The 15,719-nt window shown below is 42.1% G+C and overlaps 1 protein-coding gene across 2 annotated transcripts in view; it reads right to left on the bottom strand.

Annotated features, from left to right (window-relative positions):
* Window positions 1–15,719, bottom strand: part of LPCAT2 (lysophosphatidylcholine acyltransferase 2) — a 72,291-nt gene that overhangs the window by 37,320 nt on the left and 19,252 nt on the right. Inside the window, exons 5-8 of one of the 2 annotated variants that reach the window (XM_023244935.2) lie at window positions 13,913–13,973; window positions 12,935–12,993; window positions 11,642–11,676; window positions 8,288–8,342 (exon numbers count right to left, since the gene is read on the bottom strand). In XM_023244935.2, the coding sequence (XP_023100703.1) occupies window positions 8,288–8,342; window positions 11,642–11,676; window positions 12,935–12,993; window positions 13,913–13,973 (210 nt within the window). The remainder of the gene's footprint in view (window positions 1–8,287; window positions 8,343–11,641; window positions 11,677–12,934; window positions 12,994–13,912; window positions 13,974–15,719) is intronic. The other variant, XM_023244936.2, reaches the window with a different exon arrangement.

The following is a 15,719-nucleotide window of genomic DNA, read 5'->3' as shown; positions in this document are numbered from 1 at the left end:
AGCCTCTCCCAGGGGACGGTGGCATGCTGTGCAAAGAAAACTGTTTCAGCCGCTTGCTGTCTTGTGTCTGCCGTGAGGTCCCGGGAAAGTCATTCAGCCCTGATGAGACTCAGCTCGCCCTCTTGTCAAGCGAGGAAGTTCGACTCGATGTTCTCGAAAGCCCTCTCCAACTGGAATTCGACGGCTAGCTTTCCACTTAGGATCGCTATTCTTTAAGATGGAAAAACACGCTAAGCCACCAGAGGTCCCCACATCACTTATGTATCCAGAGCAACATCCGATCTTTGCAGATAAATCTTTCTCAAGTGTCCCTCCATCCTGTTCTAGATGTGAATTTCTTATGCGTGCTTAGTAGGAAATCCAAGGAAGAAAACGGGACGTTAAAAATCAATGTTCATAAAACCTCTAACAAAAGAATACAAAAATGTTTTAAATTGCCATATAATTCTTCACTTTTAAAAAAAAAAAAAGGCCACACGATCATTTGACACACGCTTAATCTGTAGGTCATAAAAGCACATCCTTGAAAACCCTGAAAAATAAATTACGGCTACACCGTTAACCAAACATAATACGACGAACTGTGAGTTTAATTCCTTTTACTGCAGGTAATATTTTCCGTGAAAGAATTTTTAATAACTCTCATATTGGCATGGCATTTTATTCTCAATGAAGAAAATCCCACTGAGAGTACAAAATAATTAAAAGCCTGTATTTGACCCACACGGGCCTTGGAGGCCTCCCATGCCTCCTGAGAAGCAATTCAATGGAAATTCTCGTAAGAAGTCACTTCTCCTTGGAGCGGACCTAGCCCTCTTTAGCACACTTCCATTTCGCATGTAGACATTCAAGGCTCACAGCATATACGTGTCCTCTATGCGGGTAGGGAGACTGGCTGAAGACAGAAAAACGTGATTGTTGTCGTCTGCTACTGTCCCCTAATACACAGCTCAATACCGCAGGGTCTTCAGGACCCCAAATTTTCTTTTCTACCTTCACCTTCTCTCACCATCCCGAGTATCCACATGGACGGTTCATCAGACATGTTGATCTCACGGCTCTCCACCTGGCCACAGGTGTTCTCAGCTGTGCCTCAGCCAGGGCGACAAACATAGGACGCTAACCTTCTCTGGCAAGTTCTCCCATGAGAATTTCCCTTCGTCGCCTATTAGCTTTTACTTCTCTAACCTGGTCCGGCACAGACTGTAAGAACATGCTGGTGACCCTCAGGACACGCTCGTCCCTCCCTTCCTGGAAACAGCTGCCTGCCTGTCCCCACTGCCCTTCAGGAGTCAGACACCTCCATGTGGACTTTCTGTCATCCAGAATCTCCCCTTTCTGCCACACCCATGGCGCCAACCACATACGCATGATGATCTCTCCTGCTCCTGCCTTCCCATCCCTGCTAGAGACCGCTGCGGGATGCTAAAGAAAGGTGCACAATCTTACGGGCTGAGGCTCCTCCGATCCATGGGAAGCTCCATGGGGTCCTTACAGCTGCTTGAAAATTATGTGATTTTCCCCAGGTGACCATACCGCCTCCAGACTCAGAAACAGTTTTGTTTTGCTGAAGGTCTTCCCTTTTCCTTTTAATCATGCAAGTGTGCCCCCAAATGTGATCTCAATACTGAGTCTGTTTCCTTAGCGTCTGTGTGACAGGTGGGGATCAAGTTACTTAACATGAACCTCACTGCAGCTTGGATATCTGTGCCGCACCTGCTGCCGTCATATCTAAATGTTTCAAACACGGTCTGTGCTTCTCAGGTTGCGGTCCTGCTTTTCATCCCAATGGTACTTCACGCTCAACTTTAGAAGGAAGACAGTGAAAGAGTTAAGGACATGCGACCCCAAAACATACCGCTTTGGTATACTGATTATTTTGAGCTGAAGGCACTTGGGAAATAGCCAATGTGGGGAGACGTTTTCTCTGAACTTCCCTTACCTCCCTAAAGTCAGCTACTCCGAAAGGAACTCAGTTGTCCCTCATCTGTCCTCAAGTCCCTCCTGGGGAGTTTCACCCAACAGGGAAGATGGACTCTTACCGCCGGTGACACGACTGGAATTCGACATCACACACAGACAAACGTGATCACACGCTATCATAGCTCCCGGTCTATTCTTCCTAGGGCTCACCAGTCTTTCCTAAAAACCACTGACTCTCCCCTGCATGGCCTACCCCCTCCCTCCCCTTCCTCACTACTTTTTGTGGTATCCACTTTTTATTCCCCATGATGCCTTGCACACATATTAAAAATGAAGAGATGTGTGTATCCTTTCCCCTATTAATCTGCCCGCCATGAGATTATCTCACGGATCCAGCTATGGAACCTCGGTGGGGAGACGGCAGGCACTGCCTCCCCACAACAGCCCAAGTGAGCTTCCCCAGTTTTTTCCCATTGCTCCCGAGACTGGCTCCGGGCCTCGCTTCAATGTGCTCTGTTCCTCCCCCTGCAGGCTCGGCACCACCCTGCCCCATCTAAGGGGAGGCTAACCGACATATTTCCCATGCTAACACCTCATTTGTCCTGCTGGTCTGGGAGTGCCCTACCTCCTCCGGGGCCTTAGGCCGCACGCAAGATAAAGTCAGAATTCTTCAGCCCATTTTAAAGGCGATCCGATATCCAGAGCCAACCCTTTACATGGCTACTCAGGCCCAGCAGAACTGCCTTATTCATTGTTTCCTGACCACGCGGGGCACATTCCTTTCTACTAAATGGACCATCGTGAAAAAGAGAAAGACTGATGAGTGACGATACTACAATCAGTCTTTTCTTCTTCCAAGTAACAGGAAAGGACTTTAACGAATCACTCTCAACAAACGTGGAGTTCTGGCTCTTCTCGTGATTCTTCTGTTCAGTCTTCAAGAAAGAGCAAATGCGAATCAAGGAAGGCATTTACGAACTAACATTCGCTGCTTTCTTCCCTGAAGAACAGAGACATTTAGAGGATAAGGGAAATACAAGTGAATGCTTATTGAACACCTACCACGTGCTAGTGCGTAAGTAACCTTACTAAATGCTAACCCCCCTTAAAAGAGGTGCCATTATCCCCATTTTCCCACTGAGAACACAGGCCAGGAGAGGCTTAAGTCATTCCCTCGAGCACATACAGGTTGGTAGCAGCAGAATTGGAAGAAAACCCCAGCTAATATTCTTTATATTAACATTCTATTTCTTTTTTTAAAAAATAATGTTTATTTATTTTTGAGAGAGAGGCAGTGTGTGAGCAGGGGAGGGGCAAAGAGAGAGGGAGACACAGAATCCGAAGCAGGCTCCAGGCTCTGAGCTGTCAGCACAGAGCCCGACGCGGGGCTCGAACTCACGAACCGTGAGATCATGATCTGAGCCAAAGTCGGACGCTTAACTGACTGAGCCACCTAGGCACCACATACAACATTCTACTTCTCTGCTACTACTTAGAAATTTCAGAATTCTACCGAATTCCAGAAGAAATTAGCTTTGTTAAAACAAGCACATATATAGGTTTTATGTATGTGTGTGTATTTGCGTGATAGAGGTTTTCTAAAAGGCTTGTTTGTTTTAGATTCAAAACTACAAGTCATATGAGTGTGTTTGGATAATTAAATAAACTACATAAACATATCTGAACCTTCCCTAAGTAATAAACTCTTTGGAGATTTGAAAAGTTGTATTGGGGCGCCTGGGTGGTTCAGTTGGTTAAGCGTCTGACTTTGGCTCAGGTCATGATCTCTCAGTTCGTGGCTTCGAGCCCCAGGTCGGGCTCTGTGCTGACAGCTCGGAGCCTGGAGCCTGCTACGGATTCTGTGTCTCCTTCTCTCTCTGTTCCTCCCCTGCTCACGCTCTGTCTCTCTCTCTCAAAAATAAATAAAAATTAAAAAAAAATTTTTTTTAAATAAATAAAAAGTTGTATCTATCTACAGGGGTTGGTCATAACACTCACTATTACAATCCTTTCCAAAATCAGAATTTTTTTTTTAATAAAAAAACAATGACCTTCTCTTACTTGTGACAATGGACTGCCCACCATAAAGTACTGTAAGTCCAATTTTAGCCGCTAGAAGCTTGCTTTAAGCTTGCAAAAGAATTTACTAAAACAAAATGTTTCTGTCTGCCTACAAATCATTTTTCTGTACCTGTATTATAATGGACAGCTCTGAATAAAAATAGAGATGTAACCTACGAAGGAGGAAACAGACTGATGGTCACTGTGAATGCCCTGTTTCCATTCATAAAACAGCTGCTGTCCACATAGTGCCCTATAATCTGGCTTTGCATGGATTCTCTTTCATGAGATTCACTAGCAGGCTGTTGATTTATGTCACATTTGGGGATGTTTCCTACTAGCTATCTTCTTCCCTATGCCCCTAAGCCAGATGCTTATAAAGACATACGTGTGAGGTAGCTGGCCAATAAAAGTAACCACTCAAAGACAGTTTAAACACATCCGCTATGCCACTATGATCCAGAGAATAACTTTCAGGAGAACCTTCTGAGGACACACATGGCATCATTGTTCAAGGATGCCGGAAGACCAGTTATACAGGGTGTGAGGTTTGGACCTGATTGTGTTTTTAAGACTCAAGAGTCAAGGAAATAATGGCCTCTTCAAAAGCAAGTCTCTGTTGAGAAAGCAGAGAGGGAGTGAGGGGAGGAGACATTACACTCCCTAAGTGTCAGCTATCCAATGGTTTCGGTAACTACAGAGTTGGAAAATCATCATCAGTGAGGAGTGAGTTGTAAAAGGAAAGAATACAGCCTTCAGCATCCAGAGATGTCCCATGACTCACCAGCGCAGTGTCTAGAAGGATACCAAATGATCCACTCAAGTTCATTTTAAAAACTGCAAAACTTGGGGTGCCTGGTGGCTCAGTCGGTTAAGCTTCTGACTTCAGGTCAGGTCATGATCTCACGGTTCACGAGTTCGAGCCCCACATCGAGCTTGCTGCTATCACTGTAGAGCCCGCTTTGGATCTTCTGTCCCCTCCTCTCTCTGCCCTTCCCCTGCTTGTTCTCTCTCTCTCTCTCTCTCTCTCTCTCTCTCTCAAAAATAAATAAACATTAAAAAAATAAAAAATAAATAGAAATAAAAACCGCAAAACTTAAGACCACATTCTTGAACAGTACATCTTAATTAAGCTTAACTGGTTACTAGAAGTTCTAAAGTTCTAAAAACATATGTAAAAAATAATAACTAGGATTTCCATCAGTTGTAATGAACATGGACGCTGGGAGGGGGTGCTTCTGAACAACCAACATGACTGTAGTTGGCACAATTAAACACGCCGAGCCTTCTAACTAAGCTACATGTGTGGCAGCTCAAGTCGGGCATCCCCAGATGTGGTGCAGAAGCTGGAGTCTTGACACAGCGCCCAACTCTCCAGGGCCCTGAGCCAGGGTGTGGACACAGAAAGCACCAGACGGGCTGTGGGATACATTTTTCAATTGTGCCCAACCGGGGGGAATTAAAATATTCAAAAGTCATAAAGTGGTGAGAAGTCCCCAAGGTGAAAGGTAGCATCATGAATCTAAAATAAATATAATTAGGGGCGCCTGGGTGGCGCAGTCGGTTAAGCGTCCGACTTCAGCCAGGTCACGATCTCGCCGTCCGTGAGTTCGAGCCCCGCGTCGGGCTCTGGGCTGATGGCTCAGAGCCTGGAGCCTGTTTCCGATTCTGTGTCTCCCTCTCTCTCTGCCCCTCCCCCGTTCATGCTCTGTCTCTCTCTGTCCCAAAAATAAATAAATAAACATTGAAAAAAAATTAAAAAAAAATAAAATAAATATAATTAAAATAAGAAGACTACATGCGAAGGCCACAGAGTCCCATCCTCTTGCCCTGCACCACAATTCAAACACATTGAATCTTACCAGTTCAGCTATTCTAAACCAGGTGCTAGCCATTTTGTTTGTGAAGTTATCAAAGGATATATTCTTTCTTTGCCAGCAAATATTATTCAAACAGGTCTAAGAACTGGCTGGAGAATGCAAACACTGTAATGGAAAAGAAGGAAGGAGGGAATAAAGGGGGAAGGGAGGGAGGGAAGGAGGGAGAAAGAGAGAAAGAGAGAAGAAAGAAAGAAAGAAAGAAAGAAAGAAAGAAAAGGAAGGAAGGGAAGGGAGGGAGAGTGGAAGGGAGGGAGAGAGAAAGAAAGAAAAAGAAAGAAAGAAAGAAAGAAAGAAAGAAAGAAAGAAAGAAAGAAAGAAAAAGGAAGGAGGGAAGGGAAGGGAAGGAAGGGAGACTGGAAGGGAGGGAGAGCAGAAGGGAGAGAGAAAGAAAGAAAGGAAGAAAGAAAGAAAGGAAGAAAGAAAGATAGAAAAGGAAAAAGGCCATGACACAGAAAGGAAATGTGGTAATAATGGTCAGGACAAAAAAATGAGGCCTTTGCATACCTCTGTTGTAATAGTTTGACCACTGAGACATGTGCTAGACAGTTCTAGGTGCATTTCCACATCTGTTGCTAGATCTTGTTTTAGCTGGGGAAGGGTAAATTTAGAGGAAGGGGCAGCATATATATTATATAAACAATATCTTCCCATTTTGCAGAGAAGACAGGGTGGGTGTTTTAAGTATAAGTTTTCCTTCCTCCCTCCCTCCCTCCCTCCCTCCCTCCTTTCCTTCCTTCCTTCCTTCCTTCCTTCCTTCCTTCCTTCCTCCCTTCCTTTTTTTAGAGAAAGCAAACAGAGCTAGTCTATCTGCACAGCTATGAAAGATGGAAGAGCACGCTTGGAGTACTTAGAAACAATATAATATTTCTTCCTGACAGGGCTTCCCAAAATATATCCTATGGAACACCGCTTCCAGGAGGTATCCAGAGAAAAAGGGATATGGTGCTCACACCATCTCAAAGGCACTGACAGGTCTTGAGAAAAAGAAATCTGATTGATTTTATTTACACTGGTATTTCTCAAACTTATTAGAGTACAGATTACTGGTTCTCTCTAGAAACACCTAAGTATATTCTAAGTAGTGGTTTTTTGATCACATTGAGAGAGACTGAACTGGTTTTAAAGGGGGGGAAGTGTGGCATACAATTAATAAATAGATCGTTTCCTGGCAAGCAGACAACCTGTAAGTCTCCAGAAAAATTTCCCCAAAGTGAAACTCATTTCGAAATGCAATTTGCCCCCTACATCATTTGGTATTTCTGACCTCTGTGTGGCTAAATGACTAAGCTATACAACAACAAAAAACCAGTATTCTTGTGACTTAAATTCCATGTCCTGTCACTGGGAGCATGGGCCCCCACTCAGGACTCCGAATCAACATATGCAAACTTAGAGTTCTCATTGCACAATCTACGGATGCAACTGGAAAATGCAACTGACTCGCTCTTGGGACCCTTCTCTCTTCAGAGGCTCCCTGAGAGTATCACTAGAGCCAACTCTACTGACTCTGCATTTATGAGTCCATTCCTCATCATTGCTAGCATCTAAGAACGGTTCTGGAACCTTCGTTCAGAGTCTTAAAAATCTGGCCAGGATTTTCAGAACCATCGAATCGCTCCCGCACTCCCTGCCTGTCTCTGCAACTCAAACCCAAAGACGGCCAAACCAGACCAAAAGAATGTTGACATGAGCTGCCTCCCAGAGAGGATTTCCTCAGGCTTTCCAGGTGCAGAGTGAGTCCAAAGTGAGGGCTTCTGACGTCTGTGCCTCTCCCCAGAGTCCAAGTAGCACCTCTCCGCTCTGACAGAACGTACTCTTCCAGGAGCTGTGGGGCTCCGTCGGCTACTGTATGTAGCTCCTTTTGTCAAGGTGTGAAGCACACCATACCGTTCAACCGGGCAGAGGTCAGCATTGAAAGGAGGATGATAGAAACCAGTTATGCAAATCTGGTCAGCCAGGGTGGTCGCCTATGAAAGTTCCCAGAAGCCAGAGGTTTTTCCTGATAGGATTCCAAGGGCTGGATCTGACAGCCAGGTGGACAGTTTGTAAAAGACCGGCGCCTGTTTTAAAGATGGCGGATTTGGGGCGCCTGGGTGGCGCCGTCGGTTAAGCGTCCGCCTTCAGCCAGGTCACGATCTCGCGGTCCGTGAGTTCGAGCCCCGCGTCGGGCTCTGGGCTGATGGCCCAGAGCCTGGAGCCTGTTTCCGATTCTGTGTCTCCCTCTCTCTCTGCCCCTCCCCCGTTCGTGCTCTGTCTCTCTCTGTCCCAAAAATTAAAAAAATAAATAAATAAATAAATAAATAAATAAAAAAGATGGCGGATTTAACTGCCAACCTTTGTACGGTGGGGCTCTCGAGACTAGAAGTGCAAAAGAAAAGGAAAGGCCAAATCTCCAGTTCCAAGACTGTTTTTCAATGACTTACCTCAACTTCCACCTTTGTGAAGAGCTGGCAGAAAGTGAGCATACAGAGCTGAATGCTGAGGAGAAAAAAGAACAGGCCATCTTTATATGGTAATACAAGTATCATCTATATCACCCGACGATCCTTTCTTTATAGGCAAACACTGCCACGTCATACTTCATGTATATATTTTGTGCTTATGAATGCCACACGGCAGCTGTAACACTCCTTGGGCTTAAGCAAGTATTCTTGACATTCCAAAGTTAAATCACCAAGTACAACACCAAATATGTACTTGTGAGTCAGAGCTGCAGCTCGGCAGACTAAACCCCAAATGTGAAGTCTCCTTGACAACTCAGGTTTGTAGGCCTAAGAGCCTAGAGAAACTACCAAGGCCACATTTTTTTTTAAAATTTTTTTTCAACGTTTTTTATTTATTTTTGGGACAGAGAGAGACAGAGCATGAACGGGGGAGGGGCAGAGAGAGAGGGAGACACAGAATCGGAAACAGGCTCCAGGCTCTGAGCCATCAGCCCAGAGCCTGACGCGGGGCTTGAACCCACGGACCGCGAGATCATGACCTGGCTGAAGTCGGACGCTTAACCGACTGCGCCACCCAGGCGCCCCCCCAAGGCCACATTTTAAGGTACATAAATGTGCTTATAGGAAAACTCCTGAAGTAAACATTACATTTCGAAACTCTTCTCTGATATTAAAAAAAAACAACAAACAACAACAACAACAAAAAAAACAGTGGGCCTTTCCCTAAAAGCAGAAACTTTATCATAATTGTCCCAATTAATAATCAATATTTTATTTAAGGAGAAATTTTCTGAAATGTTTCAAATTTCATTGTAAAACCAGATAAAGGCTTTCTTTAAAGTGGTTAAAGCCAACCCTCTCAAAGATAATTTCTGAAATAGTTGTTTCTATGTACCTTTCTAATATATATTTAGATTCTCCGGATAGGATTTCTATGGGATTTTTATGTCACCTCATTTAGACAGATGACCCAAAAATCTGGCAGAGTGGATTATACTACATGAAAGAAATCAACCAACCTTTTTTTTGTGTTTAAGAAACTAAAATATGATTTAGCTATAAAAGTTATTTAAAGGGGCTTACTTAAGAAATTTAGAAATTTAAACAAGGAACTTAGTTAAAAGAAGGAATTTAAGAAATAGATGTACCAATTCCATATATAATTATAAGTTGTTAAGTATTGGCTGTCAAACTTCGCATCTGAGAGGAAAAAAAAAACTTTTACTATTAACCCCAAGCAAATAAAATCAATCCACATTGTCTACTATAAAGTAAATTGTCCCTGAGTTATTTAAATTGAACTTTTGAATTTGGTGATTCACACAGACAAATCTGTTCTGAAAATTCTGAATGCTGGAAGGAAGGAAGGAAGGAAGGAAGGAAGGAAGGAAGGAAGAAGGAAAACGAAACAAACCAGGCATAAGATCTCATTGAACCTGTGCTGTCCAAACAACACTTCTCAGACCCACACAAAATGGCTTTTCCATAGCTGCCCTTTCTCTGAGTGTATTCCCCAAGTTTATTAACTCTCTCCCTTAGGCTGTCTGTCTTGGTATAGAATCTCTTCCTTAGAATCTGAGTCTAGACTAGCCCTTGGAGCAGGAGCAACTGAGAAAACTGACTTAAGAGTAACAGATTCAGTGCGAAATATGGTATGATGCCCACTGGAAGATTCGGGCAGAAATGAGAGTTACCACAGGCCAAGCACAATGTGGCATTTGGACAAAACAAAGCTGTGCCTTTTAAAGATTTTGTGTTTATCACTCCTAAGAAATCTTTAACTCCTCAAAAAGTGTTTTCCTCTCTTTTCTGAATTCTCTCTCCTATTTTCTTCTTCCCTTTGTCACACTTGTTAGAAGGCTGGTTTAACCAGAACACTCCATTTTCCATCCTGATCCCCCTTCCAAGAAGGCGTTCTCCTACTTGACCTTCACGCCTACCTGGACTGCTGAAAAAGTTTGAAAAAGCCATACTGCGCGCACTGTGAATCTGAAGTCACTATCTCTGCAAGGCACTTAAATCGTCAGGGCCCTAAGGATGACACAACTCAGGAACTATAAAGACACACTATTTCCAGTTTGTAGGCACTCCTTTTTCTAAAATACTCTCACACTATTTGTCTCTTCTCACTTGCTCTCGTATAAAAAGCTGAAAACCAGGAACCCAAGATCAACAGTGGCACAAAACACGTATTCTAGCCAAATAAATAAACTGATTTCCTGAAGAGTTAAAGACCACATAATGCCTAGATATTCTTTACAATTTGTGGTCTTTATTTTGAGTGTCGTTTACTTAACTTCAACTATGAAGGACTGAAGCGTAATAGGAACATACATGTTTCACATGTTAATAAACACTAACACATGTGAATGGCCCATCAGTTACCTATTCTGATTTAAATTTATTATTTTGATGCAATTCACACATACAAAATGGAGAAGATTGGCATGCACCATAAAAAAATCTGACTTTCATACATTGTTTGGATTATCTAAGAGGTATGCAAGGAAGTCACAAGATACTTGAAGGCGAATGAAGATTCCCTTTTAAATAGGTCCAAGTGGTTGTCTATGCATCGATGACGTTATGTAAACTCTCTATGTTATAGTATCAAAAGGCATTGCTGGGTAAGCCCCAGGCAAAGTCCTCACATCCAGGCATTTTACATGGCTCTCACCAAATATAAACCAGCTCAGACTTATCCAGGGGGATCTCGACAAAAACGTCTTGAGAGAAAGTACGATTGTACACGCTCTGTTCTTTTTAAAGGCCTGTTTCAATGCAGCTTGCTTAATGGCGAGCTGTATTCCTCTCCTGTCTTAAATGTTTATAGAAACTGCTGATCCCTCTGCTTTTAAAATCCAAGAACGGAACTGAGAGCTTAGCTATTTTCTCAGCTCAGATCAGACACATCCCAGCTATTTTAGGCCATATGACGCGATGACTCCGGACTGCTTAAACCGATGTAGTGAAACAACAATGGAGACACCAGATAACATGCTAAATCTGCAGTGGGAATAAAACTACAAGATTAAAGCTAAGCAGGGTACAAACTGGGTCACTGGACTGTTTCTTAAGGATCGGTAGCTACACACGTGAGACCCGCAAGAACACGGCAGACAGCCAGAATTCTGCACGTGGCCGGCGCTGGGGGCTAACAGGAAAGATAGTGATGCTCTCTACAGACTTTCTCCTTTACAAGATTCTAGGATCTGATTAGAAATCTTTACTTTTACAAAAACAAGGCTTTTTTTTTCAAAAAAAAGGAATAAATAATTTTTCTTTTTCTTCCCTGAACAAAATTTATATAAACCAATAATAGAAGCAACTTACAATGTATATCCCTGCCATGTCCACGTCACGGTATCCTACAATAACAAAGATGTTTAGACTTTTAGTTCAGAGAAAAAATAAAAGCTAAATAAAATCAAAATCTTATTTTCATATTGGTACTCATATATGTCCCTGCTGAATTAAAAGCAGTATGTTGAAAAGTAAAACAAGCCTATTAAACGACAGCAAATTGCTCTATGAATTCTTGGATTATATCTCTACATGGCAAAAATCTCTTTTCTATACGTAGCCACCTATCTTTTCATGAAATCGAGTTGCTTTTAGTTCTTAATAGAATTCTGAGCACGCTTAGCTATTTTTTCTCCTAATGTGAACACATCTGGATAATTAATTTGCTTATAAAGCCCAGAATATATCAGTTCCCAAAAAAGAGGGAGGGGTACATGCTTGGGAGAAAAGATTAGAGTAGTACATAGTGAAAGGATTTACATAAATGCCAAATAGGCAGAAGTACAATTAGGTAAATCTTGATAGATATTAATTTTTTAACTAGGGGATGTCCAAAGGTGAGAGGACAGCCACTGAAAGGAAGTTGAATTGATCGAGAACTCTTGATCTTAAGTGACATAGATAATGAATCACTACATTCTGCTTGTTCATGGAAAGTCTCTAGTAGAGAAAGTTCCTCTGAAGACAAAACAGATTCCAAAAATTCTTTCTTTAGGAAAACGGTGGCACAATAATATCCAGAAGACAGCGGTGTGCCCAGCTGGAGTGGAAGTCCCTGTTTCCTGAGCCAACCGTGCACCTTCTATAAGATGACAGCTTCTTTTCATGTATCTTCTTATTCACGTTACTTGCCAGGAGTCCCACAGCTAGGAAGTACTGAGCCAGTAATGAAACCCCAAGCCAGTCCCAGATTTATCCTGCGACACCAGCTATCCCTCCAGTAATGACCGCTGAATCAGGAAAAGTCTCTTTGTAGGCTCAGTGCAAATCACAAATCTATGCACGTTTCCTGCTACCCAGGCCAATAAGAGCCTGAATCTGAGATTTCATTGGACCATCACAGTAACAACAGAGGAGAAACTGGGGAAATGCCTTCCTGGAGCTTAGGAATACCAGAGACATCGTGTAATATTGGTATCCACAAACACGTGCCTCTCTTGGCAAACTTCTAGAAATGAAATGTGGCACGGGGAATGGGGTCTACCCATGTGCTTCCAGCCTCTGTCTATTCAGAGCTTTCTTCAAATTCTAAAAGGGGTCCCGGAGGATTTGTGCTGTTCGGAATGTCTGAGATGTTTTCCCACGGCCAAACACTATGCTTACCAGCTTGTTCGGGTACCTAAGGAGGATCGGCTGCACGGGAACCCCTGGAATGAAGGCCCCTAAAACCACAGTGAGACATTACATCTTCATATATGACATGAGGATTACCATAAAGAGAATTAATAATAAACGGTACACATATACTTTACTGCTTTAAGAATACACACAAACTGTGAAATGTTGGTAGAATCCCTAGTGCTTTACCAAAATGAGAGAGTTCTAAAATTCAGAATTAGGAAACCAAGACATTAAATGTTATGCCCAAGTCACTGAAAAGATTTATTTACATCCCCACGTGTTTTCATTTTCTAAATACTTATTATACAACAGGATTAAAAAAGTAAAAATAACGGCAAAGTCAAGACAAAGAGAAAATGGGGAGAAGAAAATCTAAATCAAAGCAAATACTTGTAGCAAGAACGAGCCCCACTTGCTAGAAGTGAGTTCTAACTTGGGCTCTGAGCATTCCAGCAGCCAATACAAACACATGTTAAAGTATTATCAGTTACTATGAAATTACGTATGAAATTATACATCGCTATGAAATTTATGACTTTATAATATTAAAAAAAAAGGGCGAAGTGTAGAAGGCATCTGAAGGCATTACAATGATCACTTGTTTTCTATTAGAAAACACAGGACCTGGGGTGTCTGTGAGGGTAGCCTTGAAGGAAAAGAAAAATCTGCCAGTGGTTTCTGCGTGTGCATGGATATGTGTGTGCATGTGTGTGCGTGTGCGTGCACACACACACGCGCGTGCACACACACACACACACACACACACACAACTATCCAAGGAAGGAGGGGTTGTGATACCAAAAGAGAAAGTAAAGGAGTTCTGCCGATTCACTGTGTTAAAAACTTTTTATCGGAAAAGAAACGCCCAGAACAAACTAACAGATTGTTTTGTGTATTAGTATCAAATCATTTGAGAAATCTTCCATAGTTTGTTATAGTACATAATTTAATTGATCTCACCTGGTTTAAAAGTAATCAAACAGGAACGATTAGTACAAGTACCTTCTGGGAAAACTAGTATCTTGGGAGAAAAGGAATACGTAGATTTAATATTTCAGTCTAATGAATCGGTTACCTCTTTACTCAGTTTCTTACGACTTCGCAAATAGCTGCCAATTCTTAGAAGACGAAAATGAAATAAAAGGCTAACACTTGATGCTACAGAAAACTAGAATCAGATTACTCGGTTTTCCTCTAAAAGAACTGTCGTCTGACCATTAAGGTAATTAGAATAGAAAATACACTTAGCAAATGTTTCTTAATGATGATGCTAATGATCTGAAATAAACTTAAAAGAAGATATAGACCCTGAGACCTGGTCAAAGAGCACATTAGATTCTTTCCTCTACTGCTATACATCCTTAACCAAATCGTGCCTACTTCCTTGTTTCTGTTTTCCCTGTTAAATGATATTCACTCCTACAACACATAGTTTAGGGATATACGGAGGAAGCAAAAAGGAGGAAATACTTGCAGTATGCTTTATGCTCCCTTGAATTAGTAGACATATGGAATACAGTTTAGTATCTTGTTTGAGAAAGTGTTTTTAGCATTTGACATAGGCCTTTGTGTTCTTCAAGTGAAAGACACGGAGCACAGTTAGTTTCCCCATTAACGGGACAGGCTGGATTTGCTAAGGATTTCAGGATTTGGCAACGAGTAAATTGCCAAGTACATAAAATAACAAAAAAGAAAAATCCTGCACCCACAGCAGTTAGTATGTGTACTTAGTTAGTGTTTGTATCGTTTAATAATTAGAAAGGGAAAACTTAATCAGCCTAATGTGCCACAATGACAGGCTGTTGATAAAGTAAAGGTTGTAAGTGTGTGCGATTTCATCCCCCAATTTGAAAACAAAACAAAACAAAAAACAAAACAGGTTTCCTGTTACAACAAGGTACACTATCAAACATGGCTCATTCAACGGAAGTTCTACAGCTACTCCATTAACAATGAACGGATATGGAGTAAATCATAAAATCTCAGATCTGGAAGGGGCATTAAAAGCCATACAGCCTTTCCAGTGCTTGAATTCTTCCTACAACACTCCCCTCCCCCCGCCCAAGTTGTTGCTTAGCCAGTGCCTGAAAATTCTAGAAAAGGATTTCAGATCAGATCATTCTGTCTCTGGACAGAAAGTTCCTTGAGGTGGGTGAAATGAGCTGAAATCTTACCTATTTGTTAACTTTTGCCCACAATCCGAGATACAGTCGTTGGATCCAAAGAGAAAAGTCAAACCCTTATTCCAAGTGTCACTTCTTCCTGGTCACTTTTTAAATCATTCCTCACATCCCTGGGTTTCTGAAACCTCCTGCTGGGTGATACTCCTCTTGGTATTATAACATCTACGCATCATCATGGGTGGCCAGATCACAGGGCCAAGGTAGAGCGATACTTATCAGAATTATCTAGTAACTGCTGCCCCTCCCCTTACCTTCCAAAGGCATTCCAGGGGTTGGAGGTAGTGAGATGCGAGAGTCTGGAAAAGTTCTATAGGTGATTCCTTATATACCCCTTGATCTGAAAAGCTCTAAATATACTTTGGATAAGACCAAGATCATAATCCCTTTTTCCCCCCCCAATAAACATACCATACTGTTGACTATAATTGAGCTTTGATAGGCTGTCTTTAAGATTATAAATAAATTCAGAGAATGTATTTTTTTATGACACAAAGTAAAAATTGGTTCAAAGAGTCCGGAGAATAAGAAAGAATGATACATTTAATCCCACAGGATATCTCCTGGGGAAGAGGACTTCTGAATAC

The sequence above is a fragment of the Felis catus genome, chromosome E2 (genome assembly GCF_018350175.1).
Source record: "Felis catus isolate Fca126 chromosome E2, F.catus_Fca126_mat1.0, whole genome shotgun sequence".
NCBI classification, from domain to species: domain Eukaryota; kingdom Metazoa; phylum Chordata; class Mammalia; order Carnivora; family Felidae; genus Felis; species Felis catus.
The sequence above is the reverse complement of the archived record's forward strand: the minus strand, read 5'-3'. Positions and strand labels throughout refer to the sequence as shown.